Below are 23,880 nucleotides of genomic sequence, written 5' to 3' on the forward strand. Positions count from 1 at the left end.
ATTGTAGAATCTGAGGGGATTGGTATTTGGATTATGTCTGTTGTCTTGTGCAATTACACACAACCTTCTTACCTCCTCCACACAATCCCACTAGAATTCTCTTTTTCTTTTACGCTTTGTCACCCGCTTGTCATCTTAGGGGCTGAATGCCTTTATAATAATCTCTTTTAGATGAAGAAATCATACCTGTCTCTTCTCTGAACTTTTGAAATTGGATCTTTTAGAGTCTAGTCTACTGTTTGTCGAATCTGCCTCCTCCATCCATTGACTCAGCATCATCTGGAGTTGCTGGCCAGAAATTCAGACTCAGACCTACTGACGAGGTGCCCTGCAGACCTAGAGTCAGAACCTGGCTGTGGTAGCCAGTAACATGCACATTTTTTGGAAGTGCGTATTATTTTGTCATGAGTTACTTTCCTTTTTAACAAGTAATTATCTTTTGGCTGCACTGGGTCTTCACTGCTGTGCACAGGCTTCCTCCAGGTGCAGCAAGCGGGAGCTACTCTAGTTGTGGTGCACGGGCTTCTCATCGCAGTGGCTTCTCTTGCTCTGCTGTGGAGCATAGGCATGCGGGCTTCAGTAGTTGTGGCTCCTGGGCTCTAGAGCATGGGCTCAATAACTGTGGTGCACAGAATTAGTTGCTTCGCGGCATGGGGGATCTTCCCAGGTCAGGGACTGAACCCATGTCTCCAGCATTGGCAGGCGAATTCTTAACCACAGTGCCACCAGAGAAGTCTGCAAAGGCACTTTCATAGCAAGCTCTCCCAGTGAGCTTTGGGCATGCCACTTTGCAACCCCTTGCCCTAGGCTGTATGTAATAGGATGCTGCAGCTCTCATTGTTTTCATGGTGCAAATCAGATGGTCTGTTGGACAGCACTGAGTCCAGAGTCTGGTCCTGCCTTCTTAGTGGTGGAGCTCCATTGTAGGAAAGGTAGTCCCTACTGTGCTTCTTGCAAAGCAAAGCTGCCAGCACTTGTCTGAATGCCCAGTCCTCACCACTTTTGATACATCTTAGGATCTTCCAGTTGACTTTTTTGTGGGGCCTACAGTGCCATTGCTCTAAGCACAGCCTTGCAGGTAAGTCTGCAAGCCCCAAACCCAAGCCTTACCTGGCCTTGAATCCTAGCTCTACTGCTTATGAACTGAGTTGCTTTAGGCAAGTTACTTAACCTCTCCGGGTCTCAACTTCCTGATCTGAAAATAGGGATGATAATAATAGTCTTGAGCTCAAAACACTGTTGTATAGATTAAAACAATATACATACATTAAGTGCTTAGAACTAGGTTCTGGAACAAAGTAAATGCTTAGTGTGTTGCTCCTATGATAATTATTATTATCATATTTAACAGTGGCTTCCAGATCTCTGGCAGAACAGAGGGAAAGATGTCCCTTTCCATGCTCTGAACAGCCTGTCCTGAAATGCAGTGACCTGTTAAATTGAACTGTCATTCTCCTCTGCTGAGGTGGGGGCCTTTCTTCTCCTGGATGGAGCAGGTCAGCTCAATGGCCTGGGCTGCTCCAAATGTACTCATTCCCTGGGGGCCCTCAGCCACCTCTGGTCTATGTTGGCATCATTGCATTTTTGTACTTGAAAATTTTTCCTGTCTTAAAAAAAAATTTTTTTTTTATACTCTGGGTTCTGCTTCTTCCAACTTTCCAAAGAATCTGGCTCACTATTTCCTTTTCAGCTGCTGTTCTTCGGCTCTGTTCTTAACATTTGCAGACAATAGAATGTGCTGCCTTGTTTTGATTAAATGAGTGGAGAAATTACAGATGTGAGTGGAAAACCTCATGCTGTCAGCCTGCAGAATGCTTTAAATGCCCTTTAAAACATCTGGAGAGTCACTTCAGATCGTTTTCTCCAAAGCATCATGGTGTCAGAATTAAATGAGGAGGGCTTCCTTTGCCTTGAGGATGCTGTCACAGGCATAGAAATGAATTTTTCTCTCTCATCTATTACAATAACTGCACCTTACTTTAAAGCATTGTCTAGGTTCTCTATTCAAATGTCAGAAATTGTGACTCAGAAAGAGTGGCACCTTTTTATTCAAAATGAGATTCGGGCTTTAGAACTTCATCACAGATGACACTCTAATTCTGAATGCTGCCTTATAGCAAACCCCAACTATTCCTGGGGCTTTAAAAGTATTTCTGGGGTTATAGTAGCAGTCTCAGACATTCTGCCATAGTTCCCACTCAGATCATGAAGCCAACTTGTTTTTGAATGATTTCAAAGAAGAAAGCTTAGCTTAGGTTTATAGATCCTCAGGGTCTCAAAGAGTGCCCCCACTGAATGGGGAAGTATCACATACCTTAGGATCTGGGGTCCTCCCATGTCTTTATTGAGGACACAAGATACATAAGATCCATGTCCTTGCATGCTTAGTCACTGAGTCGTGTCTGACTGTTTGCAATCCCATAGACTGTAGCCTGCCAGGCTCCTCTGTCCATGGAATTTCCCAGGCAAGGATACTGGAGTGGGTTGCTATTTCCTCCTCCATCCATGTTCTTGAGAGGATCGTAATCTCAGTGAGTGAAAACATGAAGTAATGAAAGAATAATACAAACCAGGAGACATTCCCTGTGAGCATGTGTGGTGTGCAGAAATGAGAAGTCTTGGAGAAGTTCTCTGGGGTTAGAGAAGTCAGAGAAGCTGCATGGTGGACTCAGACCTTGTGGAATCACTAACACACTCTTCTAGAAAATCTGCCCTGTGGTGGTATATCTGTAAGCAAATTTTTATCAGATGACCATGCAAACACCATCCTAAAGAAGAGGGATCCTAAAATCACCACTTTCTTCTTATAATACTTTGCTGAAATCCTTTTATATCTGAATACTTCTTCATGCATGAAGACACTGCTTCAGTGGGGGCCCTGGCAGTGGTCATGTGGATAACTGTCTCTGGTCACTGCTGGATGCTGCCATGACCCTAGTTTTGGATGTTCATCAGAACTCTCCCATATTTGTGGGACTCACATTCTCTGTAGCAAGGAATTCCTCCCTCTGATATGAGCACACCTCTTGCTTTTCAGCAGTACTGAGTTTTTATGTTTCCCTCCACTACGGCCAAGTTTGTGCCAGCTTACCATATGCAACAATAAAAAGGTGACATGCATTCAAAATAATAATGATAGCAATGGAGAACAATACATTGAATAACATTTTTGAAAAATCCATGTTTTGTAGTGATACTTAAAAAGAGAGAAAGAGAGGAGAATGAAGGGAAAAAAAACCCCTTTTTTATACAGAAGAGTGCTGGCTGATAAATGTAGAGGAGTGATACATTTAAAATTACCATTTTATAGCTCTCTATAATAACTGAATAATGAATGAATGCTGAAACCATTAGGTGAAAGGTTGTTGGCCAATGGATGGTCACATGAACTCAAAGTATCCCATGATGGTTTGCTGAATTATGACAAAGGGAGAAACATGCCCTTACAATGAAGAGGTCTGGCAGTACCTCCATAGCCAAATGGCCAAGGAGTGGCATCGCGTGACATGATGCACCTCCTGGTCTGATGCAGAGAGAGACATTTAACATCTAATCAGGACAGTATAGTTGGAGGAGTCCAGACAACTGGCCTAAGCCCTCAAAGGAATTTGTGTTTTGCAGAGCAGAGGAAGTCAGGAGGGCAGTTCTCAGGGGGTGAGGTTGGGAGGACTAAGGGACATAACAGCAAAAATGCTATGGATAATGTTTGAATTCTGAGTTTTAAAAAAAATCTGTCAAAGACGTTTTCATTTGAACACAGACTGTAAGTTGGATGATGTCATTAAATCCATGTTGATTTTCTTAGGTGTAATGGTGTTGTAGTTCCAGAGAATGTTTCTGTTTAGGGAAATACATGCTGAAGTATTTGGAAGTATCATGTCTATAAACTTCTTTTGGATGGTTTGGCAAAAGGGAAATGTGTTGTATATATTTACATATACAGGACGGCGTGGATGTGGCAAGACGATTATAGTAGGTGAAGCTAGGTAAGGTGTGCAGGGGTGTTCATGGTGCTGCTCTTTCCTTTCGTCAGTGGAAAGACAAATGAAAAGTGATTCTATTTGTCAGTTAAATTTTTCAAAATAAAAAAAAAAGTATTTAAAAAGAGATGATGAGACACGTTTTCATGATGGTGTGAAATAATCGGCTTGCTAAATATGAGCTTTTAAGTGGTGATACAGTGTGGTTGTCACAATGTGACTGAATTGAGTTTGCACGAGGAGGTATGAGTAGTCCCATTGGAAAGTTTGTCGCGGGTCTGTGACTTGGCTTAAACCAGGTGGACTTAGAGCCAGGGCTAATGCCCAGGCTTTTCTACTTGAGGGCCCAACAATCTCCTCACTGCGGCTCATCGCGGGTGCAGCCAGGGATCTTGTCCTCCTTTGCCGGGCCACCCTTCTCTGAAGGGTCTTAGAGAATTGATTGCCATGACCTTTCCTTCTCTGTGAGGAGTTCAGATGTGAATCAAGGTTGACTCCTTTTTTGAGCCTGGTATGACAAGTCATTTAGAATATTGTAAAGGTGGTACAGCCAAATCCTGCTCATTCAGGGTGGGGGGCATTTCAAGGTAGCCTCTTGAGGAGATTTAATGAAAAGCAAATGGCTTTAAAGGGACATAAGAGCATAATGCATAGTTTTAGCATTAGCCCCACTGAGCTTCTCCAGCATCAAGTGAAGTGTTTTGTTTTCATTAAAAGAGCTCACAGTTGGTAAAGATCTGGGTGGGGGGAGGGCAGGAACCCTTCCATAAAAAGCGAAATCTCAACTACAACTAATAATGAGAAGAGAAGGCTTGCCTTCATTATTTTCTAATTAGAGAGTTGAACTTTATAGCTGAGGAAATAAGGTTTTCCTCTTTGAATGTAATACCCTTTTCCAGCGGGGTGCTCCACATGATTCTTCATGTACAGAAAGGCCCATTCAGCTGAGAATAAGTGCCAAGCAAATGACTAATCACTCCCTTCCAGATGAAGGGCCAAGAGTGAGGAGGGAGATGGAGGCACAATCCCTCATGGGCTCCCTGGGCGAGATGGAGCTGCAGTCCTCGTTAACTTCAGAAGTGGGGCAATTAGGCCCTGCTGGTAGGCACTATTCTTCTTAAAATCATAACTAAAATAAGTTAATGGCCCCTAATAAAAACACTGTGCAGCTCCTGTACACTGTACAAGATGCTGAAATGTGACGTGTGAGAAGAAATCGTTGGTTTCCCCTTGGGTTTTGTGAGGCGGCCCCATCGTGTGAACTCATAGAGCCCCATGGCTTATCTCAACATTCATTTTCTTATTGGTCTTCTTCCCCATCTTCTGTTCTTCCTCCCATTCTCGTTGCACTCCTCTCCCATGGCTGTGCTTATATCTGGGAGGAGTACTTGCTACTGTTTTCCTGATTACTTTCAGATTTAGGTCAGAATCAAAGGAAGTCTTGGCTATTTGTGATCTTTGAATAAAAGCTCTTCTACTGAGTGGTTTCTTCTTAATACTTTTTTTTTCAGGGTTATTTCTAAGCTGTTAGCCCCTTAACCCTGCATTGAAAATGCTCTGCAATCCAGTGTTTCCTCCACCCCCCCATTCATCTAAATGTCTTTTCCAACTGCCAATAGATATGCCTCATCCTCTTTTCCTCCTTCCCACTGCCATGCTTTTGCTCATGTTCACTTGGAATGTTCACCCCCTTTTTCTCTGTATATGGTACCACATTAATGGTTAAGACCATGACTCTGGAGCCAAGACTGTCTGAGACTAAAGCTTGACCTGGGGTGAATTACTTAACTTCTCAGTGTCTTGGTTGCCTCATCTAAACATGGGGTGGACAGTCCCTACCTTGTAGGGTTGCAAGATTTAAATGAGTTTTTTAAAAAGTACTTTTAAACAGTGTAGGCATTTAATAGGAGAAGGCAATGGCACCCCACTCCAGTACTCTTGCCTGGAAAATCCCGTGGACGGAGGAGCCTGGTAGGCTGCAGTCCATGGGGTCGCATAGAGTCAGACATGACTGAGCGACTTCACTTTCACTTTTCACTTCCAGGTATTGGATAAGGAAATGGCAACCCACTCCAGTGTTCTTGCCTGGAGAATCCCAGGGACAGGGAAGCCTCGTGGGCTGCTGTCTGTGGGGTCGCACAGAGTTGGACACGACTGAAGTGACTTAGCAGCAGCAGCAGCAGGCACTTAATAAGTGCTATATAAATATTAGCCACTTTTATCATATTTACTCATACAGGTGCCACTGATTCTGCAAGGTCTCACTCAGGTCTGCAGCCTGACTTCTCAGCCTAAGAGAACCTCTCCAAGACTTCTCATTTCTGTGTACCACACACTCACAGTGAATGTCTACTGGCTTGTATTATTCTTTCATGTTTTCTCCCATTGAGATTGTGAGCTTCCCAAAGACATGGGTCTTATATGTCTTTTGTGTCTTCGGTAAAGACATGGAAAGACCCCAAATCCTAAGGCATGCAGTGCTCTGTAAATGCCCTGTTCCTGACAGGGGACATGATGAATGAGTAGTTCCTGATCCATAGGTGATGGTGAGTCAGAAAGGCTTTATGAACAGCTAGAAGAGCTACAGTACCTGAGGGAAGTGGAGGAGTAGAAAGACTCTAGAGAAGTTTTTCTAGGATCTAGACTCCTTTCTGATGTGTAAGAGATGCAAAGTAAGAATTTGAGTTATTTTGAAATTATTTCTGGTTGCTGCTCTGTATTCTTTTGATTGCAACACTCTTGAGTCCAGGCTGTATTGGCCACAGTTTTGTAACATGATAACTGTATGTGTAGAATTATACTTACGCACAGTAAAAGCAAAATGGCTGTCTGGGGAGGCCTTACAAATAGCTGTGAAAGAAGAGAAGTGAAAAGCAAAGGAGAAAAGGAAAGATATAAGCATCTGAACGCAGAGTTCCAAAGAATAGCAAGGAGGGATAAGAAATCCTTCCTCAGCGATCAATGCAAAGAAATAGAGGAAAACAACAGAATGGGAATGACTAGAGATCTCTTCAAGAAAATCAGAGATACCAAAGGAACATTTCATGCAAAGATGGGCTCAAGAAAAGACAGAAATGGTATGGACCTAACAGAAGCAGAAGATATTAAAAAGAGATGGCAAGAATACACAGAAGAACTGTACAAAAAAGATCTTCATGACCCAGATAATCACGATGGTGTGATCACTCACCTAGAGCCAGACATCCTGGAATGTGAAGTCAAGTGGGCCTTAGGAAGCATCACTACAAACAAAGCTAGTGGAGGTGATGGAATTCTAGTTGAGCTATTCCAAATCCTGAAAGATGATGCTGTGAAAGTGCTGCACTCAATATGCCAGCAAATGTGGAAAACTCAGCAGTGGCCACAGGATTGGAAAAGGTCAGTTTTCATTCCAATCCCAAAGAAAGGCAATGCCAAAGAATGCTCAAACTACTGCACAATTGCACTCATCTCACATACTAGTAAAGTAATGCTCAAAATTCTCCAACCCAGGTTTCAGCAATATGTGAACCGTGAACTTCCTGATGTTCAAGCTGGTTTTAGAAAAGGCAGAGGAACCAGAGATCAAATTGCCAACATCCACTGGATCATGGAAAAAGCAAGAGAGTTCCAGAAAAACACCTATTTCTGCTTTATTGACTATGCCAAAGCCTTTGACTGTGTGGATCACAATAAACTGTGGAAAATTCTGAAAGAGATGGGAATACCAGACCACCTGATCTGCCTCTTGAGAAACCTATATGCAGGTCAGGAAGCAACAGTTAGAACTGGACATGGAACAACAGACTGGTTCCAAATAGGAAAAGGAGTGTGTCAAGACTGTATATTGTCACCCTGTTTATTTAACTTATATGCAGAGTACATCATGAGAAACATTGGACTGGAAGAAACACAAGCTGGAATTAAGATTGCCGGGAGAAATATCAATAACCTCAGATATGCAGATGACACCACCCTTATGGTAGAAAGTGAAGAGGAACTAAGAAGCCTCTTGATGAAAGTGAAAGTGGAGAGTGAAAAAGTTGGCTTAAAGCTCAACATTCAGAAAACGATCATGGCATCCAGTCCAATCACTTCATGGCAAATAGATGGGGAAACAGTGGAAACAGTGTCAGACTTTAGTTTTTTGGGCTCCAAAATCACTGCAGATGATGACTGCAGCCATGAAATTAAAGATGCTTACTCCTTGGAAGGAAAATTATGACCAACCTAGATAGCATATTCAAAAGCAGAGACAGGAGAGGGACAGGGTGGGAAGATTTGGGAGAATGGCATTGAAACATGTATAATATCATATATGAAATGAGTCGCCAGTCCAGGTTCGATGCACAATACTGGATGCTTGGGGCTGGTGCACTGGGACGACCCAGAGGGATGGTATGGGGAGGGAGGAGGGAGGAGGGTTCAGGATGGGGAACACATGTATACCTGTGGCGGATTCATTTCGATATTTGGAAAAACCAATACAATATTGTAAAGTTTAAAAATAAAATAAAATTAAAAAAAAACAAAACAAAAGCAGAGACATTACTTTGCCAACAAAGGTCCATCTAGTCAAGGCTATGGTTTTTCCTGTGGTCATGTATGGATGTGAGAGTTGGACTGTGAAAAAGGCTGAGCACTGAAGAATTGATGCTTTTGAACTGTGGTGTTGGAGAAGACTCTTGAGAGTCCCTTGGACTGCAAGGAGATCCAACCAGTCCATTCTAAAGGAGATCGGCCCTGGGATTTCTTTGGAAGGAATGATGCTAAAGCTGGAACTCCAGTACTTTGGCCACCTCATGTGAAGAGGTGACTCATTGGAAAAGACTCTGATGCTGGGAGGGATTGGGGGCAAGAGGAGAAGGGGACGACAGGATGAGATGGCTGGATGGCATCACTGACTCGATGGACGTGAGTCTGAGTGAACTCCGGGAGTTGGTGATGGACAGGGAGGCCTGGCGTGCTGCGATTCATGGGGTCACAAAGAGTCAGACATGACTGAGCAACTGATCTGATCTGATCTGACAGTAAAATTACTAATCAAATGCAGTGCACCATTGATAGCAATTTCTAGAATCCATTGTATAAAAGACAATCCTCTGAGATGGTCTCTTCTCTTGTTTCACAACTAGCTCCTCATCTCTGCATCATCAGCACATGCTCTCTCTTTCTTTAAGGACATTTAAGGTTATTGATTGTCTTATCATGATCCTGCCATGGAATGTAACCGAAGCAGAATGAGTGAGAAGATGTGGATGTGGGAGCAGAATTGAACACGGGTCACCGGGCTTTGGAGATAAATGAGACATGGTGTCCAGGATTCTGCCTCTGAATGGTGGAGCCAAGGAAGGTGGTTCATGTGAAGAGGGCAGGGATCTAACGGGAAGGAAGTCAGGCAGGTGTACAGTGAAGAGAATAAGTTGGGTTATCTTAGCTCGAACTTTAATGTGATGTGAATCACTTCGAATCTATTAAAATGCAGATTCTGAGTCGGTGCGTCTGGGATGAGCCTGAGAATCTGCGTTTCTTACCAGCTCTCAGAAGACACTATAGATGCTTGTCCATGGACCATATATTTAGTAGTGAGGCCTTACGAAAGAGCATGGAAGGGATTGGCTTGTGTGCCTGGTACCCTGATGAGTGACTGCCAGATGAGAAGACATTATTTTCAAGTATGAAAGGATGTAGGGAATGGGCATAGTTGGTGTTCCTTCAGAAACAAAGTAAGCAGGTTCCAAGGAGAAGGTGAAAAATAACTGAGAGAGAGAGAGAGAGAAGGAGCAGGGTCCTTTGATCAGCTACTCTACCTACTTGAAGAATATCCTTCCAACCTCTTCTCAGTTGAAACTTGAAATTTTTGTGCTCTCTTGTTACCAGGGCAGTCACTGCTCTCCAGGCTGTCTGTTTTTAGCTTCAAAGCAGTCCATCGATGTAGTGAACAATTTCATCAGCTGGAAATTCGGTCACTGTAAATCCTCAGGGCCCATTTGATTAATTTTGAACTTAATGGGTTGGTTGGCTGTCACAGGAACAGATGACCTAGCTGCCATCCCACATGACTCCTCTCACCCTTGGCATTTTAGGTCAGAAAGAATGTCAGCAGTGAGTTAGGAACGTGATGAAAGATAAGAAAGAGCCCACCTCAAGCTAGAAGTGGGAATAGTAGGAGCTGCATGGCAGGGCCTGAATTTGCGCATTTACTTACAGCGTTATGGATTCGTTATTCATCCCTTGAAAAGCATTTCTTGGTATGGTGGTTATGTGTAAGTTATCACAAATTTCCCTTGAGGAATGAAATGAGAAATATTTACTTTCTAAATTTCAGCTGCAAATAGGAAACTCTTATGCATAGCAATCAGCCTGGTACTTACAGAATGAAATTAAATTCAGAGGAGAAGATCTTCGTAACATCTGGAAGCTTGTGGATGCCTGTATTACAGATGCTTCTGTGATTTGGGGCAGGATGGGAATGTGGGCAGAGTGAGTATAGGGGATTGTTACTAAGGAATAAAGATAAAAACAGTAGAAAGACACTATGCAGATAACTCTTTTCACTAAAATGTGGAGTTTGGCTCTCTCAGTAACACTTCTGGCTGTTGAGGATCAAAATTAAAAGCCCCTAACACTATGGGGGAAGTTGCTCCTTTTAGAGATCTAAGGGATGGGGCCAAACTCTTCTGTCTTTCTCATTTGCATTTGTATTTCCAGCTTGTCTTTTTCCTATTGCATCAATTGCAGTTTCCTATTGTATTGCGTTCCATTTCCTTTTGCTAATTAGTGTATTCTGTGTTCTTAATGATTCTAGAAAGCATCTCTCACTTTAGAACAGGTTTTAACTCAAACACTTCAGGAAGATTAATCTCCATGTGAGAAATCATATCCTCATTATTAAAAATCTCCCTTTATTTAGCTACCTTACAATTCAGGGAGTTCTTCCCTGTATTTCACTGATCATGGAACATTCTTTTGGTTTTGGAGCTACTCAAGGCTCTTCCTCTTTTCCTCCCACCTTTTACTTAGCCTTCAAAGAGGAGTGAGACTTCAGTGATAGGTTAGATTGAAGGATATTTTATTACACAAGAATGGGACTCCTTGAGAGGAGTCCAGCGTCTGGATCTTCCCAGCCGAGTTTTAAATTCACCAGTCATGGATTGTGGACAGCTGAACTGAACTGCCCAGCACTCTGGTGATGAAGAAAGGAGTCCAGGTTTCTCTTTTGGCTCTCTCTGGTTCTCCTCCCTACCTGTTACAGATCACATGGAATCCTTGTCCTCTCTGTGACTGGTGAAGGCAGTGTGGGCTTGGACTGCAGTGTGTACTGGGTTGGGGGAATATTGTATTTTAGGGGTGAAGATGCTGTTTAATAAAAGCAGTGATTCTTAGATAACAAGGGGCTGCAGTGGTCAAATTTGGTTTGGGGATTTTCTTATGTTTTTCCAATGTATTTGATACTGCAGATGCTTATGCATCCTGTAGATCCCTTGGAGGTCTGGAAAAGCAGTACACTTGAGTTAGGAATTGTCATCCAGAGTTAGAGCAGCCAAAGGGGCTATGCTCGTGGCCCAGGGCAGGGCTGCTAGAGGTGGTGGACTTTGCTTCCTCTGGGGATTTTATGAAATTTAATTCATCAGGAGGAAGAGAGAATGGACATCTATATCAGAGGGTTAAATGTTCATTTTTTTGTCTGTGAATAAATGATTACTTGATATGTGAAAAGATCCAGGGTGACTAGTTTATAGATTTGTATCCCGTTACAGGGATTCTTGTTTTGCTGGCAAGGTGATGAATCTGCTAGGCTACAGTGGTAGTCAACTTGTAATGCTAACTAGTGGGCTTAATAAGGTTTAATGGGAAATAGAAAATAATGGTTTGGTTTCTATGGCACAAGGCCTACTCAAGGCAATACTTTAAAATTCGCTGAGTGAATGAATGAACACATGAGGGAAATGAGGTCAGGAATTTTTAACCATGGATGGGGGTCAAATCAGAACTGCCTCTCCACTTTCACCTGTGCCCTGTCTATATCACCACCTCACCTTAGAGAGTCCGACTTACCCTTTTTAAAGTGTCCTGACCTCCCTGCCCTATGCCCACCATCACTTTGAAAATCATTGCAAGGGGGTGATATCCTTTTTGGAGGTTTGGGACAAAGAAAACGTCGGGAACCACTTACATGTATTCAAAAGCACCCAGCATAGTGGTTAATAGGAAGTGCTGATTAGCTTTTAATCAGAAAGCTGAAGACAGACATGCAAATAATGCTAAGTATGTGGTTTAAAAATTCTTCCCAACCTTTTAACTGTTTAAGTTTTCATCAGATGCCCACATCCCCTGCCCCTATTGCTTAAAAAGGAAAATTCCTCACAGGTATTTTAACCGAGGGAGATTTGTAAACGCTCCAGCCTCAATGTGCACCAGGTTTTTAGTGTTCTGGATCAGTCTGTAAAGAGAAATGGAAAAACAGGCAGCAGTTTAATAGATGTGCTTTATTTGGACTGCACAAGGCCGTGGTCACCAGAGGGTGCTGGCTGAAAATGGCACCAAGAAAATCAAGTGACTTTCTTGTGCTTGAGGGGTGCTCCCGAGACCCTCGGGGTAGAAACGGGACGATGAGAGCCCGCCGGCTACTGCCAGGAGTTCTGCTTTCAACATCTTGCTGAGATAAGTGTAAGCATTATAGCTGGGAGTCTGTTCCATTCTGCCTGCTCTCCTTCCTGCCCCCGAGTAATAACCAACATCCAGGGCTCCTGGCCAGCTAGATCCTGCCCAACCATGGAGCCAGCACACTGGGGGTGACGGGCAATTTCACTCTCAAGAGAAATGAATGAATTGGCTGTTTGCTCTTGGAGACAAACTGGTCATCTTCGTAGTGGCTGGCAGTCACACTGACCGGTTATTCAGATGGGCACTCAGCCTTTGGAATAGCCCAGGGCTGATGCTAGGGGCTTGCATTTGGGGGTTATTACATCCATTCTATAGATAACTGGTTGTGTGATGATGCCAGGCCTTCTAACGTCCCTGACCTAGTGCTCCCTACTGTAAAATTAGAATAATGATAGCACTTCCTCTGCCTCACAGGTTGGTAGGGAGTAACATAGCAGGTAGAGATAATGCACAAGGCAGGGCTTGGCAAAATGGAAAAGCACAGCACTGCAGTGGTATTAATGCCTTTCCTCCTAGTTCCCCAGTGACTTTGAAAAGCAGCTACATTTACTGTCTACTATGGATTCAATAAAAGGTCAGTAAATGTCTCTGGCTTTTTAAACCCAGGCAACAGCCACGGAAGGAAATGATAATTCCTCTTGTTCTGTAGAGAAAATCTAGAGTATTGGTTAGGTGGATGGACTCCGGTGTCAGCTTGGTTTAACAGGCTGGTGTTACTAGTCGTATGACCTTGGATGCATCACCTGAAGCCTGACTTCCTCATAGAGTGGGTTTTGAACGGTGAATGTGCGCGTCTGGTTCACAGTGAGCCTTCCAGTGTTGACAACAGTGGATGAAATCAGGACGCTGAATGACTGGTCTCTAATCACAGAACTGAGAAGTAGCAGAGCTTGGAGGTGAACACAGCTTTTCCAAATCCAAGTCTAGCGTGTATTCCACCTTACTATAGTTTCCCATCATGGTGTCGATTTCTGTCCTTTACATCCCTTTGATTCTTTAGAGGTGAGGGACTTTTTGTTGAAATTAACTTTACAACAACTAAGTCAAGCAGTCTTGGGCCATATAAGACATTAGGTGGGTAGGATGGAAAGAACTTCTGTTTCTTAAGACTCTTTTGGAATCTGACCACTCATCCATCCATTCATTGAACAAACATTTATTGAATACCTCCATGTACCAGGCACTGTTCTAGGTGCTGGAGATCCAGCTGTAAACAAGGCAAAGAGAGCTGTGGGGAGCTGACATTCTAGTCTCAGGGCCTTCCTTTCCTTAGAGCACTTTATTTTTCTTTCTGTATTAATAAATTGATACTTTATCTATCTATAAATTGATACTTTATCTTTACATCTATATAAAGATAGATATCTTTATCTATTAAATAAAACTGCTTTACATCATGAGCAGTTTTATTTATCTCAAGCTGCTGTGGTTCAACATTGCTTGGGAAGTCTGTTAAAATGGATGCTTGGGGCTAGTGCACTGGGACGACCCAAAGGGATGGTATGGGGAGGGAGGAGGGAGGAGGGTTCAGGATGGGGAACACATGTATACCTGTGGCGGATTCATTTTGATATTTGGCAAAACTAATACAATTATGTAAAGTTTAAAAATAAAATAAAATTAAAAAAAAAAAAGAAAAAAAAAACCTACAGATTTTCAGATTTCCAGGTCCAGGTAGGACTGGTAATGGAAATGATGTAACAGAAATGACCTTCCCCTACCCCACTCCCACCATGAAATTCTACTTCCCAGCGAAGTCCAGACTATACCTTTTGCACTTAAATACCTGTTATTTTGGATTTCCCTCTGTTTGGTGAATTAGTCTTACTTCCCTGGTTACACTGTCATCTCTTGGGGGAGATGTAAATTTTACCTCCTCTGTATTCCAGGATCATTTGACCCTTAGTTGGACATGTGTACCCACATACTTATTAATTCATTATCCTCTCTAGATGATTGCTAATTGGACCATTCATAGGGGGGGCCTTGTGGTACAGTGGAAAATACACAAGCCTTGAAAACATGGGCTGGGGTTGAATTCCAGCCCTGGCATTGTCGAAGGTGCCACTTTGGTCAAGTTACTGACCCTTCTGAGCCTCCATTCCTTCCTGTGAACAAAAGGGATAATTACCCCACTTTGCAGGGCAGCTGCAAGGATTAAATGACACAACCTAGAGGAAATAAAGGCTGAGAACGAGTGCTCAAAATATTTGTTGCTAATATCTTTTCTGCTTCCTTAACTTTGGAAACTCCTCTGCTGATGCAGCTTGTAGAAGTTCAGATTTGGGTCAAACTGGGCAGCAGTAAGAAGCCTGGTTTAGGAGTCACATGACCTGCTTTCTAGTCTTATTAACTCTGGCGCTAACTTGCTGTGTGACATCTGAAAATTGAATCAAGCTAGTCTTCTCCCATTCCCCCTTTTTTGTAAATTGGAAGAAAATGATAATTTGGAAAGGATTATTATTAAGAATCAGTTCAAAAATGTCACAACAACAAATCCAACATACACGTGTCAAACACTTTTACATGGTAGGTTTCTAAGAACCATTTACTAAATAAGTGAATATGCCCAAATAGTCCCCAGTGAACTAATTCATGATCTCTAAGTGAAAGTGAAAGTGAAGTTGCTCAGTCGTGTCCGACTCTTTGCGACCCCGTGGACTATAGCCCGCCAGGCTCCTTTGTCCATGGGATTCTCCAGGCAAGAATATTAGAGTGGGTTGCCATTTCCTTGTCCAGGGGATCTTCCCAACCCAGGGATTGAACCCGGGTCTCCTGAATTGCAGGCAGATGCTTTATCCTCTGAGCCACCAGGGAAGACTCTAAGCTCCTTTCTAAATATTCCACCACCTCAAGGACTCCATACCCTTCTTTCCAAGGTAAGAGCTACTTGGCAAGACTCCACAATGTCAATTTTAATTTCCAACTTTGTGTTGTGATGTTTCAGAATTTATACAGCTCCCAGGGAGAAGCAGTTGTCACCATGGCAACCTGCAGGACACTGCAGTGACAGAAATTGGTGCCTGCCCAGACCTAGTAATTGCTGCAGTCTTTTCCTCTTGGATTCCTAGCTATGGATGCTTGAATACAAATACTGAGTGGGCTCCAGCCAGCGAGGGTAATAGTGTACAGCAATAAACTATCTGTTAGCTGATGCTTACATTTCAGACAAATTGAGGAGGTTGTCAAAGGCATTAGCTTCTATCTTTTCCAGGGAATCACTCTGAGAGATTTCACTAGGGGAGAGAGAGAAAAAAAAAAAAAGGAAAAAGAAGCATGAAATAAATGATTGTTTCTGCATGATAATAAGTTGTATGCATGACCCAACAATGGGTGGGGGGTGTGTCCTTTTAAAAAAGAATAGGGATGCCTTAAGTTGTCCTCACATCATAACGTGCTCACACCTCCCTCTAGGAGCCCGAATGGGCACCTACAACCCAGATGCAGTTGAAATGCAAGTTTCAGTATTTCCTGTTAATGTGACCGTTTTGCTTATTTATCTGTGGACTCAGAGTTACAGATTGTTGGAAGTAGACATGTCCTCTGGGGAAATCCAGTTGGATTCCCTTGTTTTATAGCTTTGGGCATTAAAATTCTGAGAGGAGAGGCAAATAGTGCTTATAAGAAGATTCGGGATCAGGATCCAAATGTCTGGGTTCCCAACTCCATCACTCTAGTGAGGTTTTAATTTGGGTTAGGATTCCTGGTTTCTTGACTCTTTACCCCTCTCCCAAATCCTCTTCTGAGGCAGCTGCAGAGTGGTCAGCTCCTGCATGAAGTGTCCTTATTGGGTTGTGACTGTCTATTTGTATTTGACCATTTTCCTCACTTTGTTAGCAAACTAAGGACAGAGACTATGTCCTAGTCACTCCTGAATCCCTAGTGGCTTCGTATAGTCTGGCATTTAGGGTATCAATGAATGAGTAGATATGTGAATGAATTAATTTTTTTAAAAAAGAAACACAAAAGTAAAGGAACCAACTTTGCCATATATCACCCCCAAGCATGTGGGTAATGTCAATGTTACCCTAAAATCCCCATATAAGCTATCATTTGCTGCCAGCTGAGAAAAGAGTCTCAAATTCTAAGGTTAACATTCACTGAAGGTTTCAGACTTGATGAGCTTTAGCCCACAGGAAGGCTGAGTCTAAGGCAGTTAAGATCTTTTATGAAAACACAGTAGTGGATAGTTCTAGGCTGATTCATCTTATTCCTACCTAATAGTTTTGCTTATTTAACTGTGGCTGCTTTTCTCACTAGGAGGTCTTAATGCATTCAAAGTTTTCAAAACTCAACATTTAAAATTCTTGAGAGCAGAAGAGTAAAGGTTAGCCTCAGGCAAACTGACATTTCTGTAACCTGCAATGAATTTCCTATAATACGCACTAATTCTTAACAAATTATTTTTAATGTTCCTATGGACGTGAGTCTCAGTGAACTCCGGGAGTTGGTGATGGACAGGGAGGCCTGGCATGCTGCGATTCATGGGGTCACAAAGAGTCGGACACGACTGAGCGACTGATCTGATCTGATCTGATTGCTTGCTAATACCCTAAGAGCAGTCAGAGATTCCCCCGCAGAACCAGGACTGATGATGTAGCATCTTCAGAGATGCAGATCTGTTTTCAAAGCCCTGAAAATTGTTAAGATGCTCTCTGGAAGCATCTAAATGGCCTCTGAGGTCCTGTGACTCAGACTGACATTAAGGAGGATGCTGGAATACTGGACTCCATACTCCCTTTCCATATATGGGCTTTTGTGTCCTAGAAGCTGACCCACGAACATAGGATTGAAGTTACACATTGCACTGAGAGTACATTGCATTGTCAGGCTGCTTTACACTTTTGATAAATGCCTTTTATCAATATAGATACAAATACTGTATTTGTTATATACTTATTATTTAGATACAAAGATAGTCTTCTGATGCACAATAAACTTTCAACACATTTTCTTCTATGCGGCTGTTATCTAAAAATGTGACATGAGGGAACAGCCGCTCTAGCAGAGGGAGTTTTTTATGATTGGAATCTTTTTTTTTTTTTTTATTGGAGTAGTTTATCATCACCTATCAAAATGCATTCAGTTTGTTGAGACAAGGTTAATTATCTGAATTTTAATGACTCTTGAAAATCATCCCTTTTCTTCAAAGGTCCCTGGATATTATTTGTATTTTAAAGATAAAAATACTAGGATTTCCTAAACACAGTTTCTCTCCTAGAAAAATTACCACTTTTCAACTATGTGTTCTCTGAGAAAAAATTTTATTTCAATTATGAATGTCTTTTGATATGCAGTATCTTACTTACATTTTTATGACCTCATTAAGTCCTCTGAAAGCTTGAGATGGGATTACTTTGATAGGGAGATAGGTGAGTGATCTAGAAAAGAAAAAAGGAAAGCCAAGAGTTTAAGATTTAAGATTCGGTGCCTTTTAAGTTCATGAATGAAATGTGTGTGTATGTGTGTGATCGCAGAGTTCCCAATAGCTAGATTCAGGTCAAAAATTCTAACTTCTATCAATAAAGAAATGTGCCATGACTAATTCTTGGTCTTTATCAAAAAGTGTGTAATTTCGTGGTTAAGATAGTGAACCTTGGGATGCACCCAGGGTCAAATCTCCACTCTTCTACTACCTGGCTACAAGACCCTAAGCATACTATTTAGATCCTCTATTTCAGGTCCTTTGTCTATAAAATTGAAATAATAATTCCTATTTCACAGGGTCATTGTGAAAATTAATCAAGATAACCTGTATAAAGAATCGGGCTTGGTACCAAGTAAGCAGTTAACACATAGTTTTAGAGTGGACATATAGGCTTGTTGGGAGGATAGAAAAGAAGCTGTCTTGGGTAGAGTGGAGAAATGGATGGTGAAAATACAATTGAAAACCAGGCAGGTAGGAGAAGGGAAGATTCACTAACAGCATGCTCCTATTTCGCTCTATACCATCTTCCCCAGGCAGCCCATTTTAATACTATCTCAACCAGACCACTTTGCTCCTATGGTTAATCAAATGCCATTTTGATTTAATGCCATTTAATCTCATGCCATTTGAGGGAAACATCTAAAGAGACTCCTTCAGGCTCTTACTTATATCCAGAAGAACAATCTGAGTGTTCTTGAATTGAGATCAAAGTTACGCATTACAAAAAGTTGAGAAAAGAGTGACCACTCAGCGAGAGCAAAACCAGAATAGGACAACGTACGAGTGATAAAGGAGCCTGGGTTAAGATAACTCAGGAGAAAGCATCTGCAAGGCAGAGATGAAGGTTAACCAGAATTTATCAAGCACTTACACTGATTGAAGGATTTGGCCCAGGGACTGGAAGAGAGGCGGGGAGTGGACCAGGAATTTCAGGAGGGAAGTGAGTATTGAGAGTATGGAGAACAGAAGTGGAGATGCTGCCTTGCTTTTCTGTGTATGCAGCAGAGCCTGGCTTACCTGCTGGGAGAGCGCACCTCCTCCATGATGAGCAGGTAAGAATCAGTGAGATGTCTTACAGTTCCAGAAAGGACTTGCTCCTGGGACTTGTAACATGCTGTGTAAACTATGCACACCCACTTCTAACCTTATCTTATCCACTTAACAATGGTGTGAGGCAGGTATTTCCCTTCAATAGCCGAAGAAACTTGATCAGAAGAAATTCAGTAACCTGGACCAGGTGACACGACCAAGCTGACAGAGTCCAAATGTTCTTTCCACTGTGCAATATGGGCTGAAGTATATGGCTCCTAACCCCCACACTCTCTCTTCTTTTTTCCCAACTTTATTGAGGGATAATTGACAAATATAATTGTATATATTTAAAGGGTACAACATGATAATTAGATATATGCAAATTAGATATATACATACATTGTGGAATGACTACCAATATCAAGATAATGAACACATCCTGTCACCTCAACACATCGGTCACATCTCAGTTAACATGTATGTGTGAGTGTGTGTGTGTGGTAAGAGTATTCAGCTCAGCAACTTTTCAAATACACAATAGCCACCTATTCTTTTTTTTATTAATTTAATTGGAGGCTAATTACTTTACAATATTGTGGTGGTCTTTGCCATACATTGACATGAATCCACCACGGGTGTACATGTGTTCCCCATCCTGAAACCCCCTCCCACCTCCCTCCCCATCCCATCCCTCAGGGTCATCCCAGTGCACCAGCCCTGAGCACCCTGTCTCATGCATCGAACCTGGACTGGCGATCTGTTTCACATATGATAATATACATGTTTCAATGTTATTTTCTCACATCATCCCACCCTCACCTTCTCCCACAGAGTCCAAAAGACTGTTCTTTACATCTGTGTCTCTTTTGAATAGCCACCTATTCTTAACTATAGCCGCCTTGCGGTACATTAGATCCTCAGAACCTATTCTTCTTATAACTGAACGTTTGTACCCTTTGACTTGTATCTTCATTTTCCCTTGCCCGTGGTCACTGGTGACCACCATTTCTATTCTCTGTTTCTATGAAATTGTTTTTTTCCCCCTAGATTTCAGAGAGAAATAATACCATGTAGCATTTGTCTTTCTCTAGCTTATTTCACTTAGCATAATGCTTTCCAGTTTCATCCATGTTGCTGCAAATGGCAAACTTCCTTCTTGTTATGTCTGAAAAATATTCTGTTGTGTATATATATACACACACAAGGTATATATATATACACACACCATATTTTCTCTGTCCATTCATCTGTCAAATAACTTTAGGTTGTTCCTATATCTTGGCTATTATGAATAATGCTGCCAGGAATATGGGATGCAGATGTCTCCAAGAGTAGTGATTTCACTTCCTTCGGATGTATGCCAGGTCACTCACTCTTTCTCACTGAGCACAGGGAAAGGACAGGCACTGGACCCTCGCTTCTCTTGAGAAGAAGCATGTTACACTCTTGCTATTCCTCCTGCAAAGCAGCTTACCAGTAATTCCTCTCTAGGAGCTAATGCAAAGAAATTTCATTGCAGAAAAACACTTGCACTCAACAATCTCTTAGAGGTACAACCTAGAACAAGTAATCCAAACTTGGTCCTCTAATTTTATTCCTGAAGACAGTCCCACCAAGCATATCCTTCAGTACCCAAACTTATTTGACAGAACATCTGAGAAGAACAGGGACAGGACAGGGAGAAATCTTCTTATGATGGCATGTTTGCTTCCTATATTTCTTCTGGAATCATGTCTGCTTGGCTTACTGATTAAAAACACAGTTTTATTGCTCTCTGCACTGCCAAGTCAATAAATTTCCAGAAGAGAAAGCTGTATTCTACTGTACCCCATGCAACATCAATAAAACTGACAGCCAAATTCTGATTCCAGAATCTTTATTGCTGGGGATAATGCAGTGCCGAACATATTTTGGAGAGTGTTTACATAAAAGCTTCAACTGAACCCTTCAGAGCTGTTTATTCATGCAAATGCAGCTCAGAAGCTGAAGCCTCTTAGCAGGCAGCTTTCTCCTCCAAAAGGGAGCACGTGTGGCTCCCAGGAGAGCAGTTTGGCTTAGAGCTGACCCAGGGAGGACACCTGAGTGTTTGATTGATGGAGGGATGAGGGGTAAGGAGCAAGGGTTGGAGAGAAGTGAGAGAAGCTGTAGATCATCACTGGCTGCTCCCAGTGACTGTGCAACAGCCCTGGTGCAAGATGAAATTTTGTAGAGTTGATGTTGATGCTGCAGAGCAGGAAAGGCTAGTGATGAGAGTGAAAACAGAGTGCCGTCCATAAAAGAGACACCGAGTGAACAGCAGGTAGCTTTATGGATGTGGCTGGCCCCAGAAAAGAGGCCCGGGGGTCAGAGGATGGAGGGAGAGATGGGGTGAGACAGGTGCACCAAGCTTTTCACAACAGAAGTATTGGCATGAAGTGATATGGGGAAGGTGGGCCTATGAATCCCGAACTGTTTCCTCCACAGACACATTTTTATTTTAGTGACGTCATGTATTCCTTCCTGATTCATTTTCCAAGGGCAGCAGTTCCGAAGCATTCACGTGTCTGTATCCTGTATTTAAATGTTTGTTCATGTGGCCCATGATTTGTTAATAACCATCTCAATGTACTCCCTTTGGAGGCGATCCTTTTCCTGTTTGATGCTTCTGTGATTCTACCCATGAAGCCAGAAGCTCTTAGCAACGTGGACAATTGTCCCAATAACCCTGCGGTTCTACTCCTGTATACATCCCAGAGAAGTTCTCAACACTGATACTTAAGGAAACCTTCACAAAGATTTTCTTGAGGGAATGGTGAAATGTGCACACTTACCTAATGGGTCAGCAGGTAGGAGCAAGTGTGTAAAGGTACACGGAGCAGTGTGTGTGGATCTTAGAATCATGGTGTTAAGAGAAATGCCTTCATGTTGATGCATGGCAAAACCAGTACAATATTGTAAAGTAATTAACCTCTAATTAAAAGAAATAAATTTAAATTAAAAAAATAAAAAAAGAGAAATGCCTAAGAAATTAATGACATATATGCACAATACTACTTGCAGAATTAAAGTACACGCACACCAGACATTAGAAAACATATGAACATACATCAGGATGGTTGCCTATGGTGCACCTTAGTACCTGAAACTATGCTCCCCCTGCACTGGTACTTATTTTGGCCTTGATTTCTTATCCTGTACCCTGCCTGGTCTCCCCAAAGTCCATCCAGAAGGAAAGCCTCTGATCTTCCTTTCTGCCAATCGCCAGATCTTGAGCCCTGTATTTCTGCCTCTCAGAAGACACTGCTGACCTGGATAGGTTTCTAGGTACTATCTGGTTCAGCTCAGTTCAGTCACTCAGTTGTGTCTGACTCTGCAACCCCATGGACTGTAGCATGCCAGGCTTCCCTGTCCATCACCAACTCCCAGAGCTTGCTCAAATTCATGTCCATCGAGTTGGTGATGCCATCCAGCCATCTCATCCTCTGCTATCTGATTAGGATCAATATAATATCTCTCACTGCTGGGTTCTCACTTGCAAACTGAGTCCCATGGCGTAAATGCTGACCCTTTGCTGGGGCCACCCAGTGCAGCTGGGTTAATTCCTCTAGTGGATGCTGTGGTAGGCTGCCACAGTCTTCTTTTAGGACTGAGGTGCATTTTGGGAAGCGATAAAGAATCTACCTGCAATGCAGGAGACGTGGAGACATGGGTTCTATCCCTGGGTCAGGAAGACCCCTTGGAGAAGGAAATGGTGATCCACTCCTGTATTCTTGCCTGGAAAATCCCATGGACAGAGGAGCCTGGCGGACTTCAGTCCATGGGGTTGCAAAAGAGTTGGACATGACTGAGTGGCTGAGCACAGCAGCCATTCCCCCAGACATTGGGAGAGTCGGCAACTGAAGTTCTTGGCTGAGTTGCCCTTCTCGAATTCCTGTCAGCCTTAGATTGCCACTTCACTCAATATTAGGCCTTCTTTCCTGGGTATCCAGTGACTGGTCATGCCTGTACTTAGTTGTGCCTGACTCTTTGCAACCCCATGGACTATATAGCCTGGCAGGCCTCTCTGTCCATGGGATTTTTCAGGCAAGAATACTGGAGTGGGTGCCATTTCCTCCTCCAGGGGGTCTTCCTGACCCAGGGATCAAACTGGCATCTCCTGCATTTGTAGGCAGAATCTTTACCTGCTGAGCCATCGGGGAAGCCTGGATGCATAGACTAAAGGTCCAGCCCATTTGTCTTGCCTAATGTGGAACTGCTCATGAAAGCCATCCTGCTTTCAGACCTCCTTTACATCAACTCTTTCACCTGGGCCCCGACTCAATGCCCTTCCTAGCCAGCCCCAGTTGTCAAGGCACCAGCTCACCTTCTGTCAGAGCCCAACAACAGATAACAAATAGCATTCAGATGAACCTAGTCCCCTTGAAGAAGATTATCAGGTCCTCCTTAATTGTTCCTAATGTCTCTTTGAGGGATCAAGGGTGGGGCTTGGGCCCCTCTTATTTTTTTTTTCTTCTGAGTTTAATAATACAGATGACCTTGGAAGAAGCCAGTTTGTCCAGCTCACTGGTTTGTTAATGAACGTTCAACATAATGTTAGCAGGAGAGTTTCAGAATCAGGAGTTTCTTTGTCCCCCTTTAAAGAAGCCCAAGATTTAGAAATCCTTGCTTATAAAAACCTGTCCATTGGGAGACATTTGTGTTATTAAAGAGTTCTTTGTTCTACAGGAGGATCTGATGAAAGGCTCCTTTAAATAGCAAACTCCCTAGGTGAATGAAAAACACGGTTTAACTGACACACTCTCCTTTTAAAGATAG

General features: G+C 42.6%; 1 protein-coding gene across 12 annotated transcripts in view; it reads right to left on the reverse strand.

Annotated features, from left to right (window-relative positions):
* The window catches only part of LHCGR (luteinizing hormone/choriogonadotropin receptor), a 62,510-nt gene that overhangs the window by 23,670 nt on the left and 14,960 nt on the right, over positions 1-23,880 (reverse strand). For 3 of the 12 annotated variants that reach the window (XM_027555212.1, XM_027555217.1, XM_027555223.1), the window contains exons 2-6: positions 17,936-18,007; positions 15,788-15,862; positions 12,328-12,402; positions 10,334-10,408; positions 10,168-10,245 (exon numbers count right to left, since the gene is read on the reverse strand). The exons of 1 other annotated variant lie outside the window; for it this stretch is intronic. In XM_027555212.1, coding sequence (XP_027411013.1) covers positions 10,168-10,245; positions 10,334-10,408; positions 12,328-12,402; positions 15,788-15,862; positions 17,936-18,007 — 375 coding nt within the window. Of the gene's footprint in view, positions 1-10,167; positions 10,246-10,333; positions 10,463-12,327; positions 12,403-15,787; positions 15,863-17,935; positions 18,008-23,880 lie in introns of all 12 variants that reach the window. 8 more of the 12 variants (XM_027555214.1, XM_027555211.1, XM_027555222.1 and 5 more) reach the window with 6 other exon arrangements.

Source organism: Bos indicus x Bos taurus, chromosome 11 (genome assembly GCF_003369695.1).
Source record: "Bos indicus x Bos taurus breed Angus x Brahman F1 hybrid chromosome 11, Bos_hybrid_MaternalHap_v2.0, whole genome shotgun sequence".
NCBI classification, from domain to species: domain Eukaryota; kingdom Metazoa; phylum Chordata; class Mammalia; order Artiodactyla; family Bovidae; genus Bos; species Bos indicus x Bos taurus.